We start from the raw sequence: 20,906 nt of genomic DNA on the forward strand, positions 1-20,906 counted from the left end.
CTCCCCAGTTCTTGGAGCGCTTTCTCTTGCTAGACTTCCCAAGAGCTCCCAGAACAACCTCCCAGCTGGGAAAGGCCTGTCCTCCTTCCCTTGGAGTGAGCTGGGGGTTTCTACTTCCACCGAATATTTAGAGAACGTAGACTAATACCGCCAGTCTAAAACCATTTCAGGACCAGGACCAAGCAGGGGCAGTTCCCAATCCAATGCTAATAGGGGACCTTTCTGGGCACTATAAATGGGTATCTTTGGATGGAAGCAGGAGTTGGAGTCTAGCTCCCACTTGCCAACTAACTTGTGCAGTGAACAACCTGTACAACTGTGTATACTGACTCTCCTCTAGCCTCAGCTCCCTGTAGGTACACTTTACATACATGGAATCTGGACCCATAAATGCATTAGTTTTCAAGCCTTTGTGTTTTCCTGTTCCATTTGCTTGTTTGTTTGTTTATTTTAAGATTTTATTTATTTCTTTGAGAGAGATAGAGGTAACGACAGAGAACAGGAGCCGAGAGGAGAGGGAGAAGCAGGATCCCCACTGGGCAGGGAGCCCGATGTGGGGCCAGGACCCTGGGATCATAACCTGAGCCGGAGGCAGATGTGCAGCCAACTGAGCCACCCAGGCGCCCCTTCCAGTTTCATTTGTAAATCAGTTTCCAAGAAAAGATACTCTTGAAAAAAAGTTCAACTTTGTCTTACTCGCTCTTAGGGGAAAGAGAAGGAACCAGACCTGGCCCAGCAGAACCAGAGAAGAGAAAGACCCCTCGAGGCAGGAGGCACAAAGCCCCCCGAGGACAGAGGAGGCAGAGATGGAGACCTGACCTTAGGAGGGCAGAGACAAGCCCTTCCCACCCAGACTGCCCCTTCCTTCCCCAGCATCCAGGACCCAGGCTCCCACCACCCAGGCCACGGGGGTAGCCATGGACCCCTGACTCTGGGGCTGCTGCTGAGCACCTGCCATCGTCCTACCCTCAGAGCACGGAAGGTCTGCCATGCCCCAGACCCACTCACCAGGCGGGGCGCAGTGGCAACAGGAGCCTCCTACTCCCTCCACCAGGACCCAGTCCTGCAGACACAAGAGTCGGGCTGGATGGGTCAAGCTGGCCACCCGCCAACCTCTGACCCAATCTATCAGCTGCCCGCAGCCCTGGCCTCTGCATGCTGCCCTTTTCCGCCCCCTGGGTCCCCTCACCTGGGGGCAGCTGCCCAGCGGGCAGTAGGGGGAGCAGCGCACGGTGCCGTTGTGCAGACACTGGCACACTCTGCAGGGGCCCTCTCGCCAGCGCTCCCCCACTGTGTGGGCCCGGCCCTGCTGCTCACAGCCCGTGCAGGGCTCCGTCCAGCACCTGGAAGAAGGGCCGCTGCTTGCCCACCCAGTGGGCTCCCCCAGGCCACCAGCCTGTCCTGATTTACCTGGAGTGGGTGGCTTCCCAGGACTCGGGACTTCCAGTGACAGGCCCGGGAAAGCCCTGGGTCCACTGGGATGCGTAGTCTCCCTGTCACCCAGATGTTCCCCTGCCCATGAGAAACTGCAGCTGGCCCCGGAGAGAGGCGTGGGAGCAAACTGTGCCAAAACCCTGGCCTGTGGAGCCATTTCAGAGGGGGCTGGGCCGGCGGATATGGCTACACCCCTGCACCACCCCTCCCACCGAGCTGACCAGAGGACCCATACCTGCCCCTAGATTTCTAGGCTCCCCGCATCCCCCTTTCGGATTTGGAGGGCATAAACTGATGCAGGAGAAGGTCAGGGGTTCCCCAAAACTGCGCGGGGAGTCCTGGTGTTGAGATTAATAGGGCTCAGAGTTGGGGGGCTCCTCATCAGGCTCCATGTTGCATATGGAAGCATCTCAAGTGAGAGAGAGCTCCCCAGCAGCTCCCGAACTGGGAGTCGGAAGTGAGGGGTAAGGGTCCCTGCAGGTGCCCGGGGTGGGTTTCCGTACCTGCGGGCCTTGCGGTGGATACCCCGGCACTGGCGACCTTGGCCGGAGAGGCGGGGGTTGTTGGGGCTCCGGAAGGACCACTGAATGTTCTGGGTCCCACAAGGGCCCAAGCACTCTCCCCAGGGGGACCAGGAGGACCAGCCACAGTTCACTGAGGGAGGACCAAGAGTCAGGTGCCAGAGGAGGGCTGGGGGCCCAGCTGGGTGGCCCGGGAGGGGACGAGGGCCCCCCAGGGAAGAGCCAAGGGTGGGGCCTCACCGGAGCAGGCTGGGTCAGGCCGACAGCGCTGGGGCCGTCCGTCTTGGCAGGTGCAGAGCTGGCAGTTGGCCCTGATGCGCTGCCCCGGCCGGTACCAGGTGTCGTCCTGCAGGCAGGGGCACTGCTGGGGCCCCACACACCGGCCCTCACTGTCCAGCACCTGGCCGGCAGGGCACCAGCAGCCTAGGGGAGGCGCGGGGTGAGGCTTCCCTGCAGACAGCTCCACCTCCACAGACACCCCTGCTGCCCCCTGGGCTCCGAGTCCCCCTTACCAGGGCTTCTGCAAGGCCGGGTAGCCGCGCACTCAACCTGACCAGAGATTTCATCACAAGTCAGAGGGCAGGGGGCACAGGGCCAGAACACCAGCTGCCCGGAGCAGGTGGCATTGGGACAGCCGGCCTGAGGGCAGGGCCCTGAGAGAAAATCAGAACCAGAGTCTGAGCAAGGTGAGTCCCCTGCAGACGCAAGCCCCCGACGGGCAAGCCCTCCACACTCTCCTCCTTGCACTCACTGCTCTGGCGGGTGGTGGGAGGGTCCCCAGGCAGCATGGCACAGGTCCGGCCTCCATTCTGGGGGGGGTGGCACTGTCGCTGACGGGTCGCAGTTCCCATGCACGGCTCAGTGCACAGGGACCAGGGAGACCAGGGGGTCCATTCGCCATCCACTGCGAGCAGGAGGGGCAGGACAGATTGGGGTTTGGGGGGGCAGGAGGCCGGGCTGGGTCTTCCTCTCCCTCGCTCTTGCTGGCCCTCCCAGGCACCCCAGGCCCCTCACCTGGGCAGGCAGCCGTGAAGCAGGCCTGAGTCTGCTGCTCCGGGCCTGGGCAGTGCTGCAGCACCGGGAGACCAGGGGGGGAGCAGCGGCGGCTCCGGCCCTGCACCCCCGGCCCACATGTCCGGCTGCACGGCCCCCATGAGCTCCAGGGACCCCAGGCCCCACAGCCCTGCTCTTCTGGGGAAGGCCCGAGCTCCCCCACCGATTCACAGTCAGGCTGCCCGTCACACACCTGGGGAAGGGACAGGAGCAAGGTTCCTTTTGAGCGGGGTGTCACGATGGCTCTGCCTCCTATGCCACCCACTCCCCGCCCCCACTCACCAGCCGGAAACTGATGCAGAGGCCATCAGGGCAGGAGAATTCCGGGCAGGGAGCCCTGGTCCCGTTGGGGCCTCCTAGGGCTGTCATCCCCTCTGTGGGGAAGGGAAGAGAAAAGAAATCAGGCCAGGAGTCAGACGGCCCACCCCTTCCCCCAACCAGCCATGGCCTCTACCAGGGGCCCGGTGTCCCTACCACAGCCCAGCTCATGCTCAGCCCGGGAACAGTCAGAGACCCCATCGCAGAGCTGCTAGGGGTTCAGGCACAGCCAAACCGCAGTGGGGGGTGTGGAGAGTGTCCCGCTGAGCCTCTATACCTGCCACCCTCTGTCTGCACAAGGGCTGGCAGAGGGGACAAAATACCCCCAGAAGGGGAGGGCAAGCAGAAGGCAGAGCCAACACTGCACCTGAAACTAACTCAAAAACACCTTTGGGGGGGTGGGGGGAGGGTGTCCAGGAGGAGCCTGTGAACAGCAGTCCCCTCCTCCCGGGGGCAGAAAGGGCTGATCTGCAGGGGCACAGAGGGAACTCCTGGGTCGCTGGGGTGGGGCTGGAGGGGTCGCCCTCCAAACAGGCCCCCTTCCCGGCTGCGGAGCCAGGACCCATTCTGATCCCTTCTTGCCCAAATGTGGGCAAAGACAAAAGACCCTTCTCCCCCCCTCTCCCCGCTGGGCCTGGGTGGGAGGCGACAGTGTTCAAAGAGAATTTCATGAAAAAGATCAAAGGCTCTGAAGCCGCAGACCTAAGTGGCTGTCCCTGGGGCCGCAGGGGTGCGGCTGGGGGTGCGGGTGGGGAGAGACGGCCCCGCCCGCTGGGCGCCAGCCGGGCTCTCACCGCAGGCGTCGCGGTCCTCGTCCGAGCCGTCGGGGCAGTGCGGCACGCCGTCGCACAGCTGCGCGGGGGACACGCAGTGCGGGCCGCGAGCGCAGGGCGCCTGGTGCAGGGGGCAGGGCCAGCCGCAGCCCCGCTCGTCGCTGCCGTCCGCGCAGTCCGCCTCGCCGTCACAGCGCCAGCCCCGGGGCGCACACTCGCCGCTGCCGCACGGGAATTCGAGGGGGCCGCAGAGTGGCGCTGCGGGGGCACCTGCGCTAGACCTGGCGGGGTGAGGGGCTCCGGCCCGCCAGGCCCTTTTCTTGTGCCCAGACTTCCCGCACTTCCAGCCTCTCCCCAAGTCCAGGCGTCCCACATTTCACACCCCACCCCACTGGTTTCCCAAAAGGTCTCCCCTCGCCCAGGAATTCCATGGGCCACCCCACCCCCCTCACATCAGTGGGAGCACCTCCGATGTCAGGAAGTAAGGTCGGGACTCTTCCAGGCCCTCTCAAACCCCTTTCAGGAGGCTGGTCTGTGCCAGCTCCTCACCCCACCACCTGCCCCAATACCTCCCTCTGTGATGCTCCCCCAACCCTCTTCCCCAGGACTCCAGCTCTCCCCCTTTCCCTCCAGGACACTCACCAGGGCTGGCGCTGGCCGGGGGAGTTGGGGCAATCCCCCCAACGCCAGTGGAAGGGCCAGGCAGAGTGCCAGCTGGGGGCGTGGGCAGCGAAGGCAAGGGGCAGTGCCCAGGTCCCTCGTCCGCTCCATCTGGGCAGTCCCAGATTCCGTCACACAGCAGGACGGCCCCCACGCACGAGCCATCAACACAGGACAGTTCCCCGGGAGTGCAGTTCAGCTGCCCTGCAGCCGGAGAAAAGAGGAAGTTGGTCCCAGGGCCCTGCCCCTTAAGCTTGCTGTTTGGGGTGCCCCATTCCCACATCTCCAGGTGCCAGCTTCTTAGCAGGAACCTGAATTTCAGGGGAAGGAGGGACGGCAGGAAGCTTGGGGCTCACAAGTCAGGCCTTGTGGGAGGGAGTGCCTGGTGGACTGGAGTGTTGAACGAGACCACCCACCCAGACAGGCCTCCTCATCAGCAGCATCTGGACAGTCGGGATGCCCGTCGCAGAGCAGGGCCAGGGGCAGGCAGCGCCCATCTGTGCAAGCCAGTGAGCCACGGGGGCAAGGGCAGCTCTGCTCATCCGTCCCGTCTCCACAGTCGTCCCGCCCATCACAGCGCAGGGCCAGGGGCAGGCAGTGGCCGGAGCGGCAAGACATCTGGCCCTCCCCACAGCCTGGCGTGGCACAGCCTGGCATGGGGCAAGCAGGCAGGGTCAGGATGACAAAGGTCCTAGAGGAGCCACACTCCTCCGCCGACCCCGGAAAGACCAGACCAGCCCTGCCCACCACCTGCTCACACGGGCAGCAGCTAAGGACACGTTTTAGTGACACATGCGAGGCCTGGCCTGTCCATCAGCCACTGCCCCACATGGGCAAGGACACTCACCCTCCTCGTCTGAGCCATCGCCACAGTCATCCTGGTTGTCACAAAGCCACCTGTGGGGCACACAGTGCCCACTCGCGCGGCATGGGGCCTCTCCCTCCACACAGCCGGGCTCTGGCTCCTCACAGACGGAACTGTCGCTCCCACAGAGCCACTGGCTTTCCTTGCATGTGCTGAGCACACAGCGAGCTGGGATCAGTCACAGTGCTGGGCTTTGCCAGCCTGGAGTCAGGGGACTCTCCAGAACCCCCACCCCCTCCACTCACCAGTTCCCACAGTCCTTCTGCAGCACAGTCCCCGGCGGGAAGAAGCTGCCCCCAGACTCACAGGGGCAGGAAGCTGGCTCTAAGCAGACTCCTCCTGGGATTACAGAGGGCAGGACTGGAGCAAAAGGGGCACAGCAGGGGCGCCTTGGTGGCTCAGTGGGTTAAGCCCCTGCCTTCAGCTCAAGTCATGGTCTCAGGGTCCTGGGATCGAGTCCCGCATCGGGCTCTCTGCTCAGCAGGGAGCCTGCTTACCCCCTCTCTTTCTGCCTGCCTCTCTGCCTACTTGTGATCTCTTTCTTTGTCAAATAAATAAGTCTTAAAAAAATAAAATATGTTAAAAAGAGGGGACACAGCAGCCCCTAGTGCCAGCCCTGTCACCACAGCCATGTGGCTCTCCTCCCCGTCCCAGCGCTGCCTCCCTCCTGCAGATTCTGATGCTACCCACCATGCAGCAGGGTCCCCTCGGGGCAGAAGCAGCCCTCCACACAGGCGAAGGCCTGGCAGTGCCAGCCGGGCTCGGGACCATGGTCATGGCAGGTGGGCGGACACGTGGGGCCACAGGCCTCGTAGACCTGGCCTCGCTCACACTGCAGAGCTGGGGAGAGAGGAGAGCGGCTTGGTCACGGTGGCTCGAGGGCACCAGGATCCAACAGCAGCAGGCGAGTGAGCCCAAGTTGATACACACGGGGCGGGGCCGGGGGCATGGGGTAGACTCTTGCCGAGCCCCTTCCAAGGCTGTTTACAACATGAAGGTTCTACAGGAAAGCAAGCTCAGCATGCTTGGTTCATCTAGAAGAGTGTGTGCACCACACATATTTGCCCTTGAAAGCATACAGGGCTTGCCTGCAGGCCAGGAGGAACATCGCGGAGGGCATGGTGGGGTTGGGCATTGGGGACCAAGGGTAGGGCGCACTCACGGCAGAGCTCCTGGCTGCGCCAGCGCACGGGGAGCCCATGCCGGGCACACTCGTCTGCGTAGGTGGCAATGGCCGAGCAGAGACACTCACAGTCGCCCCCCGAATCGCAGCTGTGAAAGGCATTGTTCAGCTGCCGGACCCCCTCCCCGCCCCCCTCCCTACCCTTGTCCCCTCATCCCCCGGCTCGCCCCTCTCACCCGCAGGTGTCATACACACACCACTCGTAGTGCTGCTGCGGGGGCACCTCTGCATGGCAGCGGGCAAAGAGGGGCTGCAGCATCACCGCGCAGCGGGCACGGGCCCAGCTGGCCCGGTGGGCGTTCACCTGCGGGCACAGTGCCGTGGACCAGCCAGACCCCACCCACAGCACCCAGTCCGGCCCCCCAGGTTGCCTGCAGCTCCCCCCACCCACCCATACCCTTCCCGCTGCCTGCCCGTGCTCACGGTGCAGGGGTGTGGCAGGTCTCCTGGCTCAGGGCAGAGTGGACTCAGGTGCCAGGAGTGGGCGGCCAGCTCAGCAGTGGGTTCCAGGACGCCCTGGCGGCTCCGCAGGTCGTTACTGGCATCTCCATCAAAATCTCCACACAGCCCAGACACGCGGCCGTGGAGCTGCGGGGACAGCCGCACCAGGACCCGGGTGCCTGGGCAGAGGGGGCAGCATGGTGGAGAAATGACCCCATGGGCCTTCCTCAGGGGCGGGAGGAGACCGAGGGCGTACGTCTGGGGGGCCAGGGCAGAAGGGGAAGCCTACTCTCCTAACCAGACCCAGTGGGCTGGGCTCCAGGTGGGAACCGGGCTCCAAGACAGACTGGGACACCCCCCAGCCCCAGAGGCCTTGGTGGCTGGAGGCTCAAGGGCAGCCCTGCTGTGCTGACCAGGCAACCGCCTCCCGTGCCAGGGGTTGCCTCAACTTTCCTCCATTTCTCAGTAACTGTTTTTCTAAAATGCCAACTGCCTGGGTTTGGGTGGTGGGAGGTTAGATTTATTTTCATTTCTTCTTTCCCAAGCAGGGTATTTTCTAAATGTTTCCTTGGCGAGGAGGTATTGCTTTTACATTGAAGAGAAACATAATTTTAAAAACATAATTTGGGAACTCCCGCCACTCTTACGGAAGGGGAAGAGTGTGGGGGGAGTCGGCCTCATGGTGCTAAGGCGGGCCCGGGTCAGAGGGTGAAGCGCGGGGGTCTGACCTCCATCCCACAGCAGGCTGAGGCCCAGGCGGGTCGTGAGCAGCAGGAAGAGGCCAGCACGACGCAAGCTCAGCCCAGGGCCCGTGTAGACTTTGGGGGGCGTTATGCTCACCCCATTCACTGTCACTGTCCGGCCTATGGAAAGAGAGAAGTGTCGGGGCTCTGCCTTGGAGTCAAGGGCCCCCAGATCCCTAGGAGCCCCTCCCCAGCCTGCCTCCAGCCTTCCTTTCGCATCCTCAGCTATGTGGCCTTGGGTCAGTCATTAGACCTCCCTGGGCCTTAACTTCTTGGAACCTTCCAGAATTCAGATTCCTACCCAAGAAGAGAGAGAGGAGAGACACCAGCCCCGTTGTACTGATGGTGAGCAGTGGGGGACCCCAGGCCTTGCCTCAGCCCCCCGCCCCGTGCAGAAATGTAATGCCAGCCGGCATGCCCCCCCCACCCCGCAGTGCCGCCCTTCCATGCCGCACCACCTCTGAGCATGTGCACGACGGTGCTCTGCAGCTGCACGGTCAGCGCCTTGGTGCAGGTGAGGCCGCTGGCCCCACAGGGCAGGTTCTGGGCGGAGATGGTGAAGCGGCCGCTGGCTTCTCGCACCAGCAGATATTCACAGGCTCCAGGGAAGGTGAAAGCCAGCCCATCAAAGGTCACGTAGTGGGGGGCGCCCGATGCCTGGCACCACCCACCACACCGGTGGCCTGTGCAGTGCCACTGCCGAGCCTGACACACGCTGTGGGTGGTGGTGGGGTGGGGAGACAGAGGCGTGAGGATGAACCCTGGGGAAGCAGCTGTCCAGGTTCTGAGCAGCCGACCCTCAGCATGGGGGGAATCCTGGAGAGCTTCCCTTGCCCAGACCAGTCTGGATACCCCAGTTCATCCCAGTTCAAGGGGCTAGGCATACCAAACGTTGCAGTCCTCCTGGATGGTAGCGTTGGGCGGATACCACTGCCCGCCATGACGGCAGGGGCAGAGCTCAGGAGGCACGCAGCGCTCGTGCTGGGCAGAGGTCGGGGACAAAGGGCACCTTGGAGGGCTGCCTGACCTGCCACCCAGTGTTTCAGACAGCCAGGGGGGTTGGGGCAGTGCCCTGGGGTACAGCAGGCCCCGCGGTGCCCCATGCAGCCCCCTCCCGGACTTACCAGCAGCACAGTGCCCGGGGGACAGACACAGCTTCCCATGCTGTCTGGGGGGCAGGAGTGGTTGGTACCAGGGCTGTCACAGGTGAGAAGGCAGGCACCAGGGACATAGACAAGGTCACCGGGGCAGAATGTCCGCTGGGGGCCACAACGCTGAGCAGAGCAATTCCAGAGGCCCCTCTCTCGGCAGACACTGCGGAGGACAGGAGCCAGGTAAGAAGCAGGCCCAAGGCAGGGGTCAGGCACCTCTGGTCTGACCTGGGGGAGTCTCAGGAACCCAGGGGGTCGGAGCCCCTAATGCTGACTCGGGAGATCTGAGCATCTCACCCGCCACAGCCCAATTATAAGCACAGGAAGTAGGGCTGCTCCCAGCACCAGCCATACCTGGGATGGTCATGGTGACCCCAGCTCCAGTGGGGTCACCAGTGGGGCCATTCTCTGGGCTCTGAGGTTCTCGAAGAACCCCACCCCCCGCCGGGTGGGAGAGGGATTCCCTGAAGTCTCGTCCTCACCCACAAAGCCCCGGCCACAGGCTCTATGTCCACAGGTCCAGAGCTGGCCTCTACTTCTCCCTAACCCTTGGAGGAGCCTGGGGACCACACCACACCAGAATCTAGAGATCTGGGTTCTAGTCCTTCATCGTTATGTGATTCTGCAAGCCATGTAGCCTTTGCAAGCCTCAGTTTCCTCATCTGCAAAATGGGAACGATTCTTCCCCTCCCTACTTTATCAGGTCATTGTAAGAATTCAGCAGAATTAAATAAGAGAACATACTGGAGTGCTTTCTGGGCCTGAAGTGCTCCACAACCAGGGCGAAGCTAGGAGTGCTCCGTCGCCCCCCGTATGCATGCCAGGCCCTAACCCGCAGTGCTACAAGCCTGCCCCCCCTTCTGTAAGCTCCATCTCTTTACCCCCCAGCCCTCTGCCTCCCCCAAGGCCACTGCCCTCACCAGTGGTTACAGTCCTTTGTGGTGACACTGCCAGGTGCATAGCGCTGAGTTCCAAGCTGGCAGGAGCACAAGCTTGGGGGCACACACTCGCCCTCGGGGTCCCGGAGCAGTCCTGGGGGGCAGTTACAACCAGACACACAGCTCCCCAGCTCCTCACAGTCTTCTGGCTCCCCACAGTTTTGACCACACACTGGGGCACACTCCTGGTACTCCTGGCCGGTGGGACACGGGACAGCTGGATGCAGAGACACAGAGACACAGGCAGGTCAGGGGCATGACTGCCACTGCTCTGCCCACCCTTCTGGAATTCACACCCCGCAGGCCTCTGAGAGACGGCAAAGCCAGCAATGTGCTCAGGTCAGAGGGCTTCCTTGGGATCTCTCTGGGCTATTCCTGGAAGGGGCTGGCTGGCTGAGCAGACTCACGGCACAGTGTCTGGGACCTCCAGAGAGACAGCGCACCCTCCCGGGCACAGCGACGAGCAAAGGCAGCAAGCACAGGGCACAGGCAGTCCTTGCCAGGAGCACAGCCACACACGGCCGCCAAGCAGCGCAGGTGGAACGGCTCCCTGTCGACCAGCCCTTGGCATTCCTGAGGGGGGAGCGGAGGGAAAAACTGGGTTGGCTCCTCCTCCACAGATTCCCCTGTCCCCTCCGGCGCCCTTGGCCAACTTTCTGTGCTTGGTACCCCTTGCCACGGCAGGGAGTTGGGCCCTCCCCAGAGCCCAAGAGGAGGGCAGAGCAGGTGCTGACCCCATCTTACATGCGCGAACAGTCCCCTCCCCCGAGTCTGGCTACCTGGAAGGTTGGGCCATGCAAGACGGCACACGCTGCCTCTGCAAAAACGCGGCGCTGAGCGTGGGTGCTGCAGGGGAAAAGTAGGGCGCTGTCTTCTGAGGGGCACCTTCCCTCCCCTGCCACCTGGAACTTGCTAGCAAAGGCTGCGGTGCTGGTCTCCACATCGCCGGCAGGTGTCAGGAAGTCATCCTGCTGGTTCCAGGTGAAGGTGCCGCACAGACCCTGCACCTGGGCCAGAGGAGTGGGCATGGGACAGTCACATCCTGGCCCACTGTGGCCTGGTCCAGCCACTCGCCGGCCCCGCAGCATACCTGGCGGGCATGGCGGGGGTCCAGAGTGATGTAGGCTGCAGGGTCAGACACTCCCCACAGGACCTGCGCCCCAGGCCAGCGCAGCAGTAGGAAGGAGGAGGAGGCGTGGGAAACACTGAGGCCCTCGGGCCCGCTCCATGGCAAGCCCACGTCCTGCCCATCGACGAGTACAGCTCCTGGAACAGGGGTCTGTGAGGGGCTGCTCCTGCAGGGCGGGGCTGAGGAGGACTGGGGGTGAGCACATCCCAGGAGAGAGCTACCTGAGTCTCTGAGCTGGATGTGCGTGTCTCCCAGGGACACAGAGATGGCGTGGAGGCAGCTCCCAGCGTCACAAGCCCCGTGCTCCAGCACAATCAGCGGCTGTCCCTTCAGGTCCTGGGGCAGATGCGGAGGAATGTGGTAGGGTGGGGGTGGTTGAGACCCAGAGAACAGTGTCTGTTCTGCACCTTCTCCTGCTCTACCCAATGACGGCAGGTGTAGGGCTTAACCCTGGCAAGCGCTGGCACTTTTAGAGTATCTCTACATGCATGTGCATACAGGTGTGTGCAAGTATGTGCAGGTGTGTGTGTGTTGGTGCAAGATGCCTTCCCCTCCCCTCTCCCGGTGGGTATGGATGCTCTGCTCTCTGTCTCTGTGTGTGCACGCGCTAGATCTGCAGTAAAGTACACATCTGTTTGTATCCATGAACCTGAACTTGGTAAGTCACCTAACTTGGCTGGAAGAGGGCTGGGGAGGAAGAAGAACCCATATTTCTCCTCGGGTTGTTTTGCAGGAAATAGCCTGTGATAAGCTCAGCCTGTGCCATCTGTGAGAAAGGACTGTGAGGATGGGTTTTGCCTTGTGCCCATGGGCTAGGGTAGGAGCCGTCGCGGAACCTGAGGGGAGGTTTACGGGTCTGCGGCAAGCCATCCCGCCTCCCGGGTCGGTCCTCTCTCAGCTTTTCCCGGAATGGCTGTGTGTTTCTCATCGATTTATTTAGAGGTTTCCCGACAGTCACCTCTCCCCTACAGCACCCCAGCGAGGGCTCCTCCCGGCGTTAACCCCCTACCCACCTGCACCAGGCTGGAGTGGCAACCCGGGCTGCCGCGGAAGGAGAAGCTCCGCCCATCGAAGGTGAGGTAATGCCCGTCCCCGCCCACCGCGCACTCGGCTGGGCACGGCGCCTGCGCGCAGAGCCAGCGGCCGTCCTGGCACACGCTGCGGGCACACCGGGCAGGGAGCGCGCTCAGATGCAGCGCCCACGACCCCCGGCCAGCAACCAACCCCGTGGCCCTCCCTCCCCCAGCCACGCCTCTCCAACCCTGCAAGGCCTGGAGGTCAGCCGCGGAGATCACTGGCTAGGTCTTTAAGCAGGGCCATCAGTTATGCCGGGAGAGGTCACAGGTCCCATGTGAGGGGCCCCCCGGAAGGGGAGGCGGTTGAGGAGATAGCATAAGGGAGGGCTCCGAGGGGACCACGCGGCCTCCAACCCCAGCCCAAGACCCAGCGAGGCCCGGGGACCCACCACGGGTTGCACAGCTGGCGCACGGTGTCCCCGGGGGCGTAGCGCCGGCGCCGGTGGTAGCAGGGGCAGCGGGCAGGAGGCACACAGAGGGCGCCGTCCCAGAAGAGGCCGGGCGGGCACTCGCAGCCGCTCACGCACGCTTCCCGGCAGGACCCCTCCCCTCTGTCCCCCACTGCTGAGCAGCTGGGTGGGCAGGCTGAGACGCAATCTGAGTAGAGCTGGCCCCCCGGGCACAGACGCTCTGTGGGCACACGAGTGGGCAGTGAGGTCCGAGGTTCCCCCTCCTCCCGCCAGACCCCCGCCAGACCCCCGCCAGACCTCCACCCCTAGCCCGCAGCCCGCAAAGAGGGTGCTTGGGAGGAGGTCCAGCACTCAGGAAGCAGGGGCCACAGGGCTGCGATCGGTTGGTTCCGATTCTGCAGAGTGGGGAGGTCAGGGGTTCTGCAAGGAGTGCCAGGGACCAGCCCTACCGCAGAAGCCTGGCTTCCTCCAGCCCACGTGGATGTGCTGCTTGGCACACTCCTGGGCATAGTTGGCCAAGGTGCTGCACACGGCTTCCCGACGGGCCTCTCGCCCACTGCCTGCTGGGGCCCCAGAACAGTAGGCAAAGAGGCAGGCCTGGTGGTACTCAGCAGGGGGGACCTTCAGAGAAAGTACAGCCCCTGAGTCACCAGCACTCCCTGCTCTTGCTTCAGTCATGCCCTGACTTATAATCAAACACAGTGAGCACTAGAAGGGACCTCTGAGATCATACATACAAAGCAGTGACAGGACCCGATTCCCTGTTCGGCACCCCTCCAGAACCCACTCTTTCCCGCCCCTCCGTCGGTTGATACCCCCACCCGTACCTGGGCATGGCATTCCCTAAAGGGACTGTCCAGCAGCTGGTAGCACACATCTTGGGCATCAGCCTGCATGCTTGCCCCCGAGCTGCTCAGGGGGCCCTCACAGCCCTGGGCCGCCTCTGCTGAATCCAGACACCCAGGCTGGAGACACGGGAATTCAGGCCAATGGGGGATAAGAGACATTAACCAGGACACCAGGAAAGCAGCCACGACCCGACCCTCGTAGGTGCCTAAAGTCCCCATTGTCATGGCTGCCAACCCAGACATCCTGGGATTTGGGGGACGGGGCAACTAGATTGTCAGCTCTGGTAGGGGTTGGGGGAACTGGGGGGGTATCACATCAACCCACAGGCAGGAGGTTTCATAACTAGCCAGTTAACCCAAAACTGGTCAGTGACCAGTTTGCTGGGTGTGTCCTCCGGTTCGTGGGTTCACCACTTAAATCCTATGGGACTCTGAGCCTCCCCCTCACCAAGGATCTGGAGCAGGCCAGGCCCCGTCCCAGGGAAAAGGCCAGTGATGAAAACAAAGAGCAGAGGCATGAAGGTATCAGAGAAGCCAGGAATGGGCAGGGGGGCAACCAGAAGCCAGGCAGTGAGCCTGGGCTCCCTGAGGCTCCCTGACTCACCTCTGAATCAGGGAGCCTCCAGGAATTCCCAAAGGTGGCAGCTAACACAGCCAGTCTCCCTCCGGGCTCCAGGAAGTCATCTGGGGGAGGGCAAGCCAGAGAGGTGCCCGGTCTGGGCTCTCCACTCTTTCCCTCCCTCCTACACCAGCAACCAAGTCACGCCCACTTACCCTCGGGCTGGCCATTGTAGACTCCACAGAGACCTTGAGTTTGTCCCTGGAGCTCGGAGTCCACAGAAACAGAGACGGAACTGGACCCGTCCAGGCGTACGGTGACCCCCAGGCCCCCAGACAACACCAGCCAGTCCCCCTGCCACTGCAGGCTCAGCCCTGGGCAGGGGAAGGCGGGAGTCACACTCCGTGCCCCTCCTACCATCACACCCAGGCGCAGACTGCCCAGGTAAGGGAGAGGAGAGAGAATCTGACAATTCTACAGAATTCTGCACTTCATACTCTGTAAAGGAGAAACAACTGGCTTTCCCATCAGAGCCCTCTTTGAGAAGTTCATGAACACTACAGATGCTCTCTTGAGCAAGTGACTGCAAGCGATAAGTAAACTTCAAAGCTCCCTTGATGACACACACAGCCCCAGCCAAGACCAGGAGAAAAGGTCTAGTAGGCAAGGGTGCCACCCAACAGCACAAATGACCTTCCTCACAGCACACTGGGAGGCAGGCTGGGATAGAGGTTTGTTTTTAAGATTTTATCAAAGGATTTATTTATTTGAGAGAGATTATGCATGCAAGCAGGGGGCGGGGCAGAGGAGGAGGGAGGGAATCCCAAGCAGACCCCCGGCTGAGCTTAGAGCCTGCTACGGGGGCTCCATTTCAAGACCCTGAGATCATGACCTGAGCTGAAATCAAGAGTCAGAGGCTTAACCAACTGAGCCACCCAAGCGCCCCTTAAAGATGTTCTTTTTTTTTTTTTTGACAGAGAGATCACAAGCAGAGAAGCTGGCAGAGAGAGGGGGCGGGAAACAGGCTCCCTGCTGAGTAGAGAGCCCGATGCGGGGCTCAATCCCAAAACCCTGAGATCTTGACCTGAGCCGAAGGCAGAGGCTTTACCCACTGAGCCACCCAGGTGCCCCAACGATGTTCTATTTAAATAATCTCCACACCCAACGTGGGGCTCAAAATCCCAACCTTGGGATGGAGAATCCCAGGCTTCATAGACGGAGATGCCAGGCATCCAGACACTCAGACAGGTTAAGCCGAGGGCCTTGCCCCAAGCCATGCTGTGACGGGCTAAGGGGGGTGTGTGGCTTGCAGGAATCACCTTGGAGACTAGGTCCATGACCTGCGTCCTCAGCAGACTCCCTCCCTCCCTCCTGTCCCAAAACCTCCCAGTCGCGGTGGGGGCGGGCCCACCGTCTCCCACTCAGCTGCCCCTTTTGCTGTCCCCTGCCCCGGGAGATAGGCAGGCTGTCCCCGAGGAACACTGGGGGCCCTGGGAAGTCTGCTGTTCCCTACAGTACCGTGGAGCAGCTGAGACTCCCCGTCAGGTACCAGCTTCCCGTTCACAGAGACGTTTCTGCCCTGGATCAGCACCTCCTCAGGTCCCATCATTACTCGGGCCTTAGGAGGAGACACAGAGTGGAAGAGGCGTTCGGTGGCTCACCTCCTCCCTGTGGCCAGCTCCCTTCCTGCGTCCTCCCCTCCCTCACCAGCTGACAGTGCCCAGGCTGGGGACAATGCCCCCTGGGTGTGAGGTGGACCGCCCAGGTGGCATCGGCAGCGCCCGCCAGCAGGTAAGTGCAGCGGCCCAGGAAGTGGTAGTGGCGTCCGTCAAAGGTGCGGTAGTGGAAGCCTGACCAGGTGGCGCAGGTGGCCGAGGGCGGCTGGCGCTGGCTCCAGAACTGGGCCACGGCCCCCGCCAGGGGCAGCAGGACGGCTGGAGAGGGAGCGCTGCCTGGAGGAGATACACAAGCTGTGGTGAGCGGCTGACTGTGACGGCAGGAGGATGGAGAACAGGGGACTTGGGGCTTTCCCAGAGCAGGAGGGAGGTGAAGAGGGAATGGTCACTCTGGAGGCGGGAGGGGTGGGAGGCGACTCATCCGAGAGCGCAAGGGGATGGGTCTGGGCCCTGCAAAAAGGCCCAGAGCTCAAGAATTCTATGGGGCAGTGCCTGGTCAGGGGGAGAAAGTGAGGGCCGCCGTTGCAGACCGACCTGGGAGGTGTCGGCTCGAGCAGCTGAGGCAGGCCTGGGAGCTGCCATCCCGCCAGCTGTGTCCCCAAGGCCAAGCACAGCACTCCTCCAGGCTGCCCGCAGAAGCGTTAGCTGAGCCAGCCTGCAGCTGGCATTGCCGCGTGGCAAAGCAGTGGCCCCCAGGGGTGGCTTCCGCAAGGGCTGTGGTGGGGGAGGGAGAGAATGGGGCGACCCAGACAGTCAGCCTGGACCCAGCTTCCCTCCCCCACAGCCTCCCCGAAGCCACAGATCTGGGCTAATAGCAGGTGCTTACCCAGGGTGCAGCGGGTGCCCCCCCAGCCTGGGCAGCAAGTCCTCACTGTCCGGTTCCTTGCAGCGAGCCGGGTTTCTGGGGGTCTGGGTCCACCGAACCGGGGGCAGGGAGAAGATGTTAGTATCCAGCCCAGCCCCATGCCTGTCCCTGAGGATGGCCTGGGACGGTCAATCTGGTCATTTCTTCTCTGAGTGACTTTCTCGTGTAATTTCCCTTCCAAGCCTTTTTTTCTTTTTTTTTAAATATATTTTGTAAAGATTTTATTTCAGAGAGATTGAGCGAGAGAGAGTGAGTACAAGTGGGGGGAGGGGGAGGGGAGAGAGAGGGAAAGGGAGATGGAGAAGCAGACTTCCAGCTGAGCAGGGAGTCCGATGCCAAACAGGGCTCGATCCCAAGGCAGATGCTTCCCTGACTGAGCCACCCAAGCACCCCATCCCTTCTAGGTCTTAATTACCCCTTGTGCAAAGTGAGAATGATGTTGGGAAGGCAGACTGGAGGGGGGGGCACAGGGAACAGGCATCCTACCTCTCCCTGCGCTGCCTGTCTCAATCCCATACTCCTGACTCTTCTTGAGCCCAGCCACACCTATTGCCCAAATGCCTGCTTCTCCAGGACACCACCCGGGTCCCCTTCCGCCCAGAATGTTGGCCCCATTGCTCTCTCCTGCTCAGCAGCTAACCCAGGCTCCGACCCTCACTCACTTGTAGATGGGACAGAGCCCGGCACGTCCACTCCAGGACAGGTCCAGCTGCCAGCCCAGGCGCTGGTAATGGTAGAGGCTGGTGCAAGGTACCCGGTCCTCCTGGCGGGGGGTCACTTCCTCCTCCACCAGGAAGGTTTCTGTATGTTCACACCACCGGCTGCCCGCAGATGGGGAAGGACAGCTGCTGCCACCAGCCCCTCTATTGCCAAGAAGCCCTGTCCTGGGAGCCCACTCCCAATGAAGCCCCTCCCAGGGAAAGGTTAGTGAACTGAAGAGGAGGCTGGTGGGAGCCAGAAGCACCGGCTGCGGCAGAGGGTCCTGTTCGTGAGGCCGGAGCAGAGGATCTTAGTGAACGGGACCCCAGGCTGGGCTGCTTACCCGTTAGCCAGTGCCCAGGCCGTCCCAAAGAGGAGGGCAGGGAGAAGCATGGCGCTCCCCGCCCAGGTCCTCTGCGGGGCTAAGAGCCTTGGGGCCGGGGGAAGACAGTGGCAGGTGAGCAGAAAGGCCAGTGCTGGCCTTCCCCGCCCCACACAGCGGTCTCCAGCAATCAGGCGTCAATGTGTCCAAGGCCGCCCAGACAACTAGAACGAGGCCCCTGGGCCTGGGGAGGCTTTATCTCAGCCCCATGCCCTGGGGCACCAGCTGCTCGGAACCAGATTGGACCTGCCCTCACATTGTGCAATCCGCGCAAAGGACCACTCTCCCTGGCAGCAGTCCCCTTCCTGCCCCTTTTGTGTATGTGTGTGTGTGTGTGTGTGTGTGTAAGCGTGTGCATGCGTGTGCACGCACGGGTCTGAATGCTCACTGGGGGAGTGCATGTGCCCCAGGACCCAGCTCAGACGATATCTGAGCCTCTGATATTCCACCCGCCTTAGGCTGTACCACAAATTCAGGCGGACTCTGGACAAGCCACCTTTTCTTTCTGAGCCTCAATTTCCTTGTCAGTAAAAAATTTAGGGGCTTCCCAGGGATGCTTGTGTGTTGGGGGGGTGGCTTGGCGGCCCCCCTTTGAAATTGTGTGTGTGTTGGTGTCCCTGGCCGACTCAGCTGGTTAAGTGTCAGACTCTTGGTTTGGGCTCAGGCCATGATCTCGGGGTCATGGGATCAGGCCCTAGATTAGGGCCCTGCACTCAGCACTCATCATGGAGTCTGCTTGAGATTCTCTCTCCCTCTGCCCCTCCTCCCACCTTGCACCTGCACACACAAGCTCTCTCACAAATAAATAAATCTTAAAAAGAAAGAAAGAAATTGTGTGTGTATCCATCTTCCCGAGGATAGTTCTATAACTGTTATTAAGTTCTCAAAAGGAACTCTGACCCCACAAAACGGCTGTTATTGTGCCAAATGACTGATATGGTCTTCTAGCCCCCAAATTCTGGCTATGATTCTCCCTCCCTGCTCCCTTTGCTGCCCCTTTTCCCTGTAGGCACTTGAGAAGCCAGGACCAGTGAGCAGAAGGAGTTGAGTTTCCAGGCTGGCTGAACTGTGTGGAGACAGTGGGGGAGCCTGTGCCCTTTCCTCTGTGGTCTGACCTCTCACTGGGGCTGATTATGTGTGGATGGCTGGGTCCATCCTGGTTTCCTTTTGAGAGAGTCTCCTAGGGTCCAGAACCAGGAAGCCTGGGCAGGGGGACAGAGCAAGCCTCAGGGAGGAGAGGCAAGAGTGGAAACTGTGAGTGTGCATGGGGGGGATAGGAGACAGAGGGGCCTGGAAAGGCAGCCCCCCCAACCCTGGGGGCAAAGCAGTCCGATGGGATCATCCGAGTATCCGGTAGGGGCAGCAGGTGGCCCAGGTAAATCCTGGTTACCAACTCCCAGGACACCCGGGCTGGAACGTGGCCTGACCCTCAGATTCCACAAACCTCCATCCCCTAAATCTGCTGTCCCGCTGACCATCGCACATAGTTACCCCACCTCGGGCAAGGAAGCTGCTGGGAACCAGAGCCACACTAGGCATTTCTCCTGGCCCCCACCCTTGGCCCTGTGGCCCAGAGAGGGTGCGGTGAGTCCCTCAGGGAGCTCTCAGGACCGGTCATCAGAAAAGGCCAGGGCTGGGCCATGGGCACGTTGCTGTTCCTAATCTCTCACACGCAGACCCTACACACTCTCCCCCTGTTGCTTCACATGCTCACACCCCCAAGTGCTCATGGAAAGCACAGAGACACATTCTACTCCCACCGCCATGAGACGACTGGGCGCTGACTAGCTGAAGGAGCCCATCCAGGAGGTTGAAGAGCCTTTCCCAGCTGATTCTGAGGTCCCCCGTGCTTTTCCAGGCACCACCTGCTCCCCACCCTTCTCCTAAACAGGAGGAAAGTTGATGGTGCCCTGCTGTGCGCGGTGCTTCTCCAGGGAGGGCCCAGTCTCAGCTCCAGATTCTAACCAGAGGTGATAAGGTAACAACACTTGCACTGGGGAGAAACCCAAGTCACCGTGTCCCTTTCCCCTAAAGGGGGCAGGAAGGAGGAAGCTGGAGGCCAGAGATGGGAGGGGGGCCTGGAATAGACAGCCCACATTTCAGCGGGACAAGGACGGGACACAGGGAGCTTTCTGAAGGAGTCAGGTGCCCAGCTGGCAAGACCCAAGAAAACCATCATAACCCGGGTGGGGACACCAAGTCCCCCAGAAACCGGATCTGAGGGCTGAGGGCATCCCTCCTCACCTGACAGCTACAGGTTCCCAGGCCAGTAGGAGGACCAGGCCCACCCCGCCCAGCACCCCCTCTCCGCAGCCCCCTCCTCAGGACCCCGCCCTCAGAGTCTCCGCCCAGCGGGTCTCCAGCCTCACCCCCTCCCCACGGGCCTCCTCTCCAGTCCTGCCTTCTCCCTGGGGACCCGGCTCAAACAACCCCCACCCCAACTTCTGCTTCAAAGGGCCCGTTCTCGGCCCGCATTGAAGCCCAGCTCTGTCTCCTTCGGCCGGCCACCCCTCGCTGCCCCAAGGGACCCGACTCCCGCCGCGGGTGTCGCATCGGGTCCTCCGGCATCGGGGTCGGGGGTTGTGGGTCTGAGCGAATCCCGGTGGAATCCGGGTGGAGAGCAGGGGCGGGGTCGGAGTTCCCCAGACCAGCCCCACGGACCGACAGTCGGGAGACTCCATCCTACCGCTAAGCGCGGCACAGATACACTGGTGGGGGGGTCGCGATTCAAAGACAGCGACGCAGACACTGACTGGCTCTCCTCCCCCGAGCACGCCCCCTCCTCTTCCCCTCCCCACTCATCACCCCCTCCCCTCGCGCTCCACCTTTCCTCTGGCTCCTCCCTCGGCGCCTGCGAGCACCCTCCCGCGCAGCCCGCGTGCCCTTCCTCCCTGCCTCCTCTCCCTCCTCCACCCCTCCCCCCACACTCCTCCCTTCCCTTCCCTTCCCCCTCTCCCCCCCCCCCGTTCCTAGGCTCCCACTTTCCATCACCTACTCGGGGCCTCCGTCCCTCCACACCATCACCTGCACGCCTGTCCCCGCCGTGCGCCTTCCGGCCACCGCACTCCGGCACCCCCCTGCCCCTACCTCCCCCACGGGGTGCCCGGCTGCTCCCCTCCCGCTTCCGCGCTCCCCTCCCCCCTGCCGGGCGCCGCTTCCCCGCTCCCGCTCCCTCCGCGTCT

The 20,906-nt window shown here is 62.2% G+C and overlaps 1 protein-coding gene across 2 annotated transcripts in view; it reads right to left on the reverse strand.

The window, feature by feature from the left end:
- Positions 1–20,794, reverse strand: part of LOC116568875 (SCO-spondin-like) — a 54,347-nt gene extending 33,553 nt beyond the window's left edge. For both annotated transcript variants that reach the window (XR_004276772.1, XM_032304617.1), the window contains exons 1-39: positions 20,720–20,794; positions 17,686–17,772; positions 17,306–17,464; positions 16,605–16,687; positions 16,313–16,492; positions 15,810–16,054; positions 15,621–15,720; positions 14,318–14,476; positions 14,148–14,227; positions 13,523–13,660; positions 13,145–13,316; positions 12,675–12,915; positions 12,223–12,367; positions 11,431–11,545; positions 11,171–11,346; positions 10,860–11,087; positions 10,488–10,653; positions 10,063–10,297; positions 9,116–9,305; positions 8,878–8,972; positions 8,450–8,706; positions 7,977–8,111; positions 7,231–7,427; positions 6,984–7,111; positions 6,787–6,896; positions 6,315–6,464; positions 5,870–5,963; positions 5,607–5,776; positions 5,176–5,409; positions 4,742–4,963; positions 4,121–4,357; positions 3,291–3,382; positions 2,970–3,201; positions 2,707–2,859; positions 2,468–2,608; positions 2,196–2,378; positions 1,938–2,088; positions 1,190–1,343; positions 1,009–1,063 (exon numbers count right to left, since the gene is read on the reverse strand). Coding sequence is in view for 1 of the 2 variants with exons in the window: in XM_032304617.1 (XP_032160508.1) it covers positions 1,009–1,063; positions 1,190–1,343; positions 1,938–2,088; positions 2,196–2,378; positions 2,468–2,608; positions 2,707–2,859; positions 2,970–3,201; positions 3,291–3,382; positions 4,121–4,357; positions 4,742–4,963; positions 5,176–5,409; positions 5,607–5,776; positions 5,870–5,963; positions 6,315–6,464; positions 6,787–6,896; positions 6,984–7,111; positions 7,231–7,427; positions 7,977–8,111; positions 8,450–8,706; positions 8,878–8,972; positions 9,116–9,305; positions 10,063–10,297; positions 10,488–10,653; positions 10,860–11,087; positions 11,171–11,346; positions 11,431–11,545; positions 12,223–12,367; positions 12,675–12,915; positions 13,145–13,316; positions 13,523–13,660; positions 14,148–14,227; positions 14,318–14,476; positions 15,621–15,720; positions 15,810–16,054; positions 16,313–16,492; positions 16,605–16,687; positions 17,306–17,464; positions 17,686–17,772; positions 20,720–20,745 (6,115 nt within the window). In the remaining variant the exon portion in view is untranslated. The remainder of the gene's footprint in view (positions 1–1,008; positions 1,064–1,189; positions 1,344–1,937; positions 2,089–2,195; positions 2,379–2,467; positions 2,609–2,706; positions 2,860–2,969; positions 3,202–3,290; positions 3,383–4,120; positions 4,358–4,741; positions 4,964–5,175; positions 5,410–5,606; positions 5,777–5,869; positions 5,964–6,314; positions 6,465–6,786; positions 6,897–6,983; positions 7,112–7,230; positions 7,428–7,976; positions 8,112–8,449; positions 8,707–8,877; positions 8,973–9,115; positions 9,306–10,062; positions 10,298–10,487; positions 10,654–10,859; positions 11,088–11,170; positions 11,347–11,430; positions 11,546–12,222; positions 12,368–12,674; positions 12,916–13,144; positions 13,317–13,522; positions 13,661–14,147; positions 14,228–14,317; positions 14,477–15,620; positions 15,721–15,809; positions 16,055–16,312; positions 16,493–16,604; positions 16,688–17,305; positions 17,465–17,685; positions 17,773–20,719) is intronic.
- Between the last annotated feature and the right edge of the window lie 112 nt (positions 20,795–20,906).

This window comes from Mustela erminea, chromosome 11 (genome assembly GCF_009829155.1).
Source record: "Mustela erminea isolate mMusErm1 chromosome 11, mMusErm1.Pri, whole genome shotgun sequence".
In the NCBI taxonomy this organism is placed as follows: domain Eukaryota; kingdom Metazoa; phylum Chordata; class Mammalia; order Carnivora; family Mustelidae; genus Mustela; species Mustela erminea.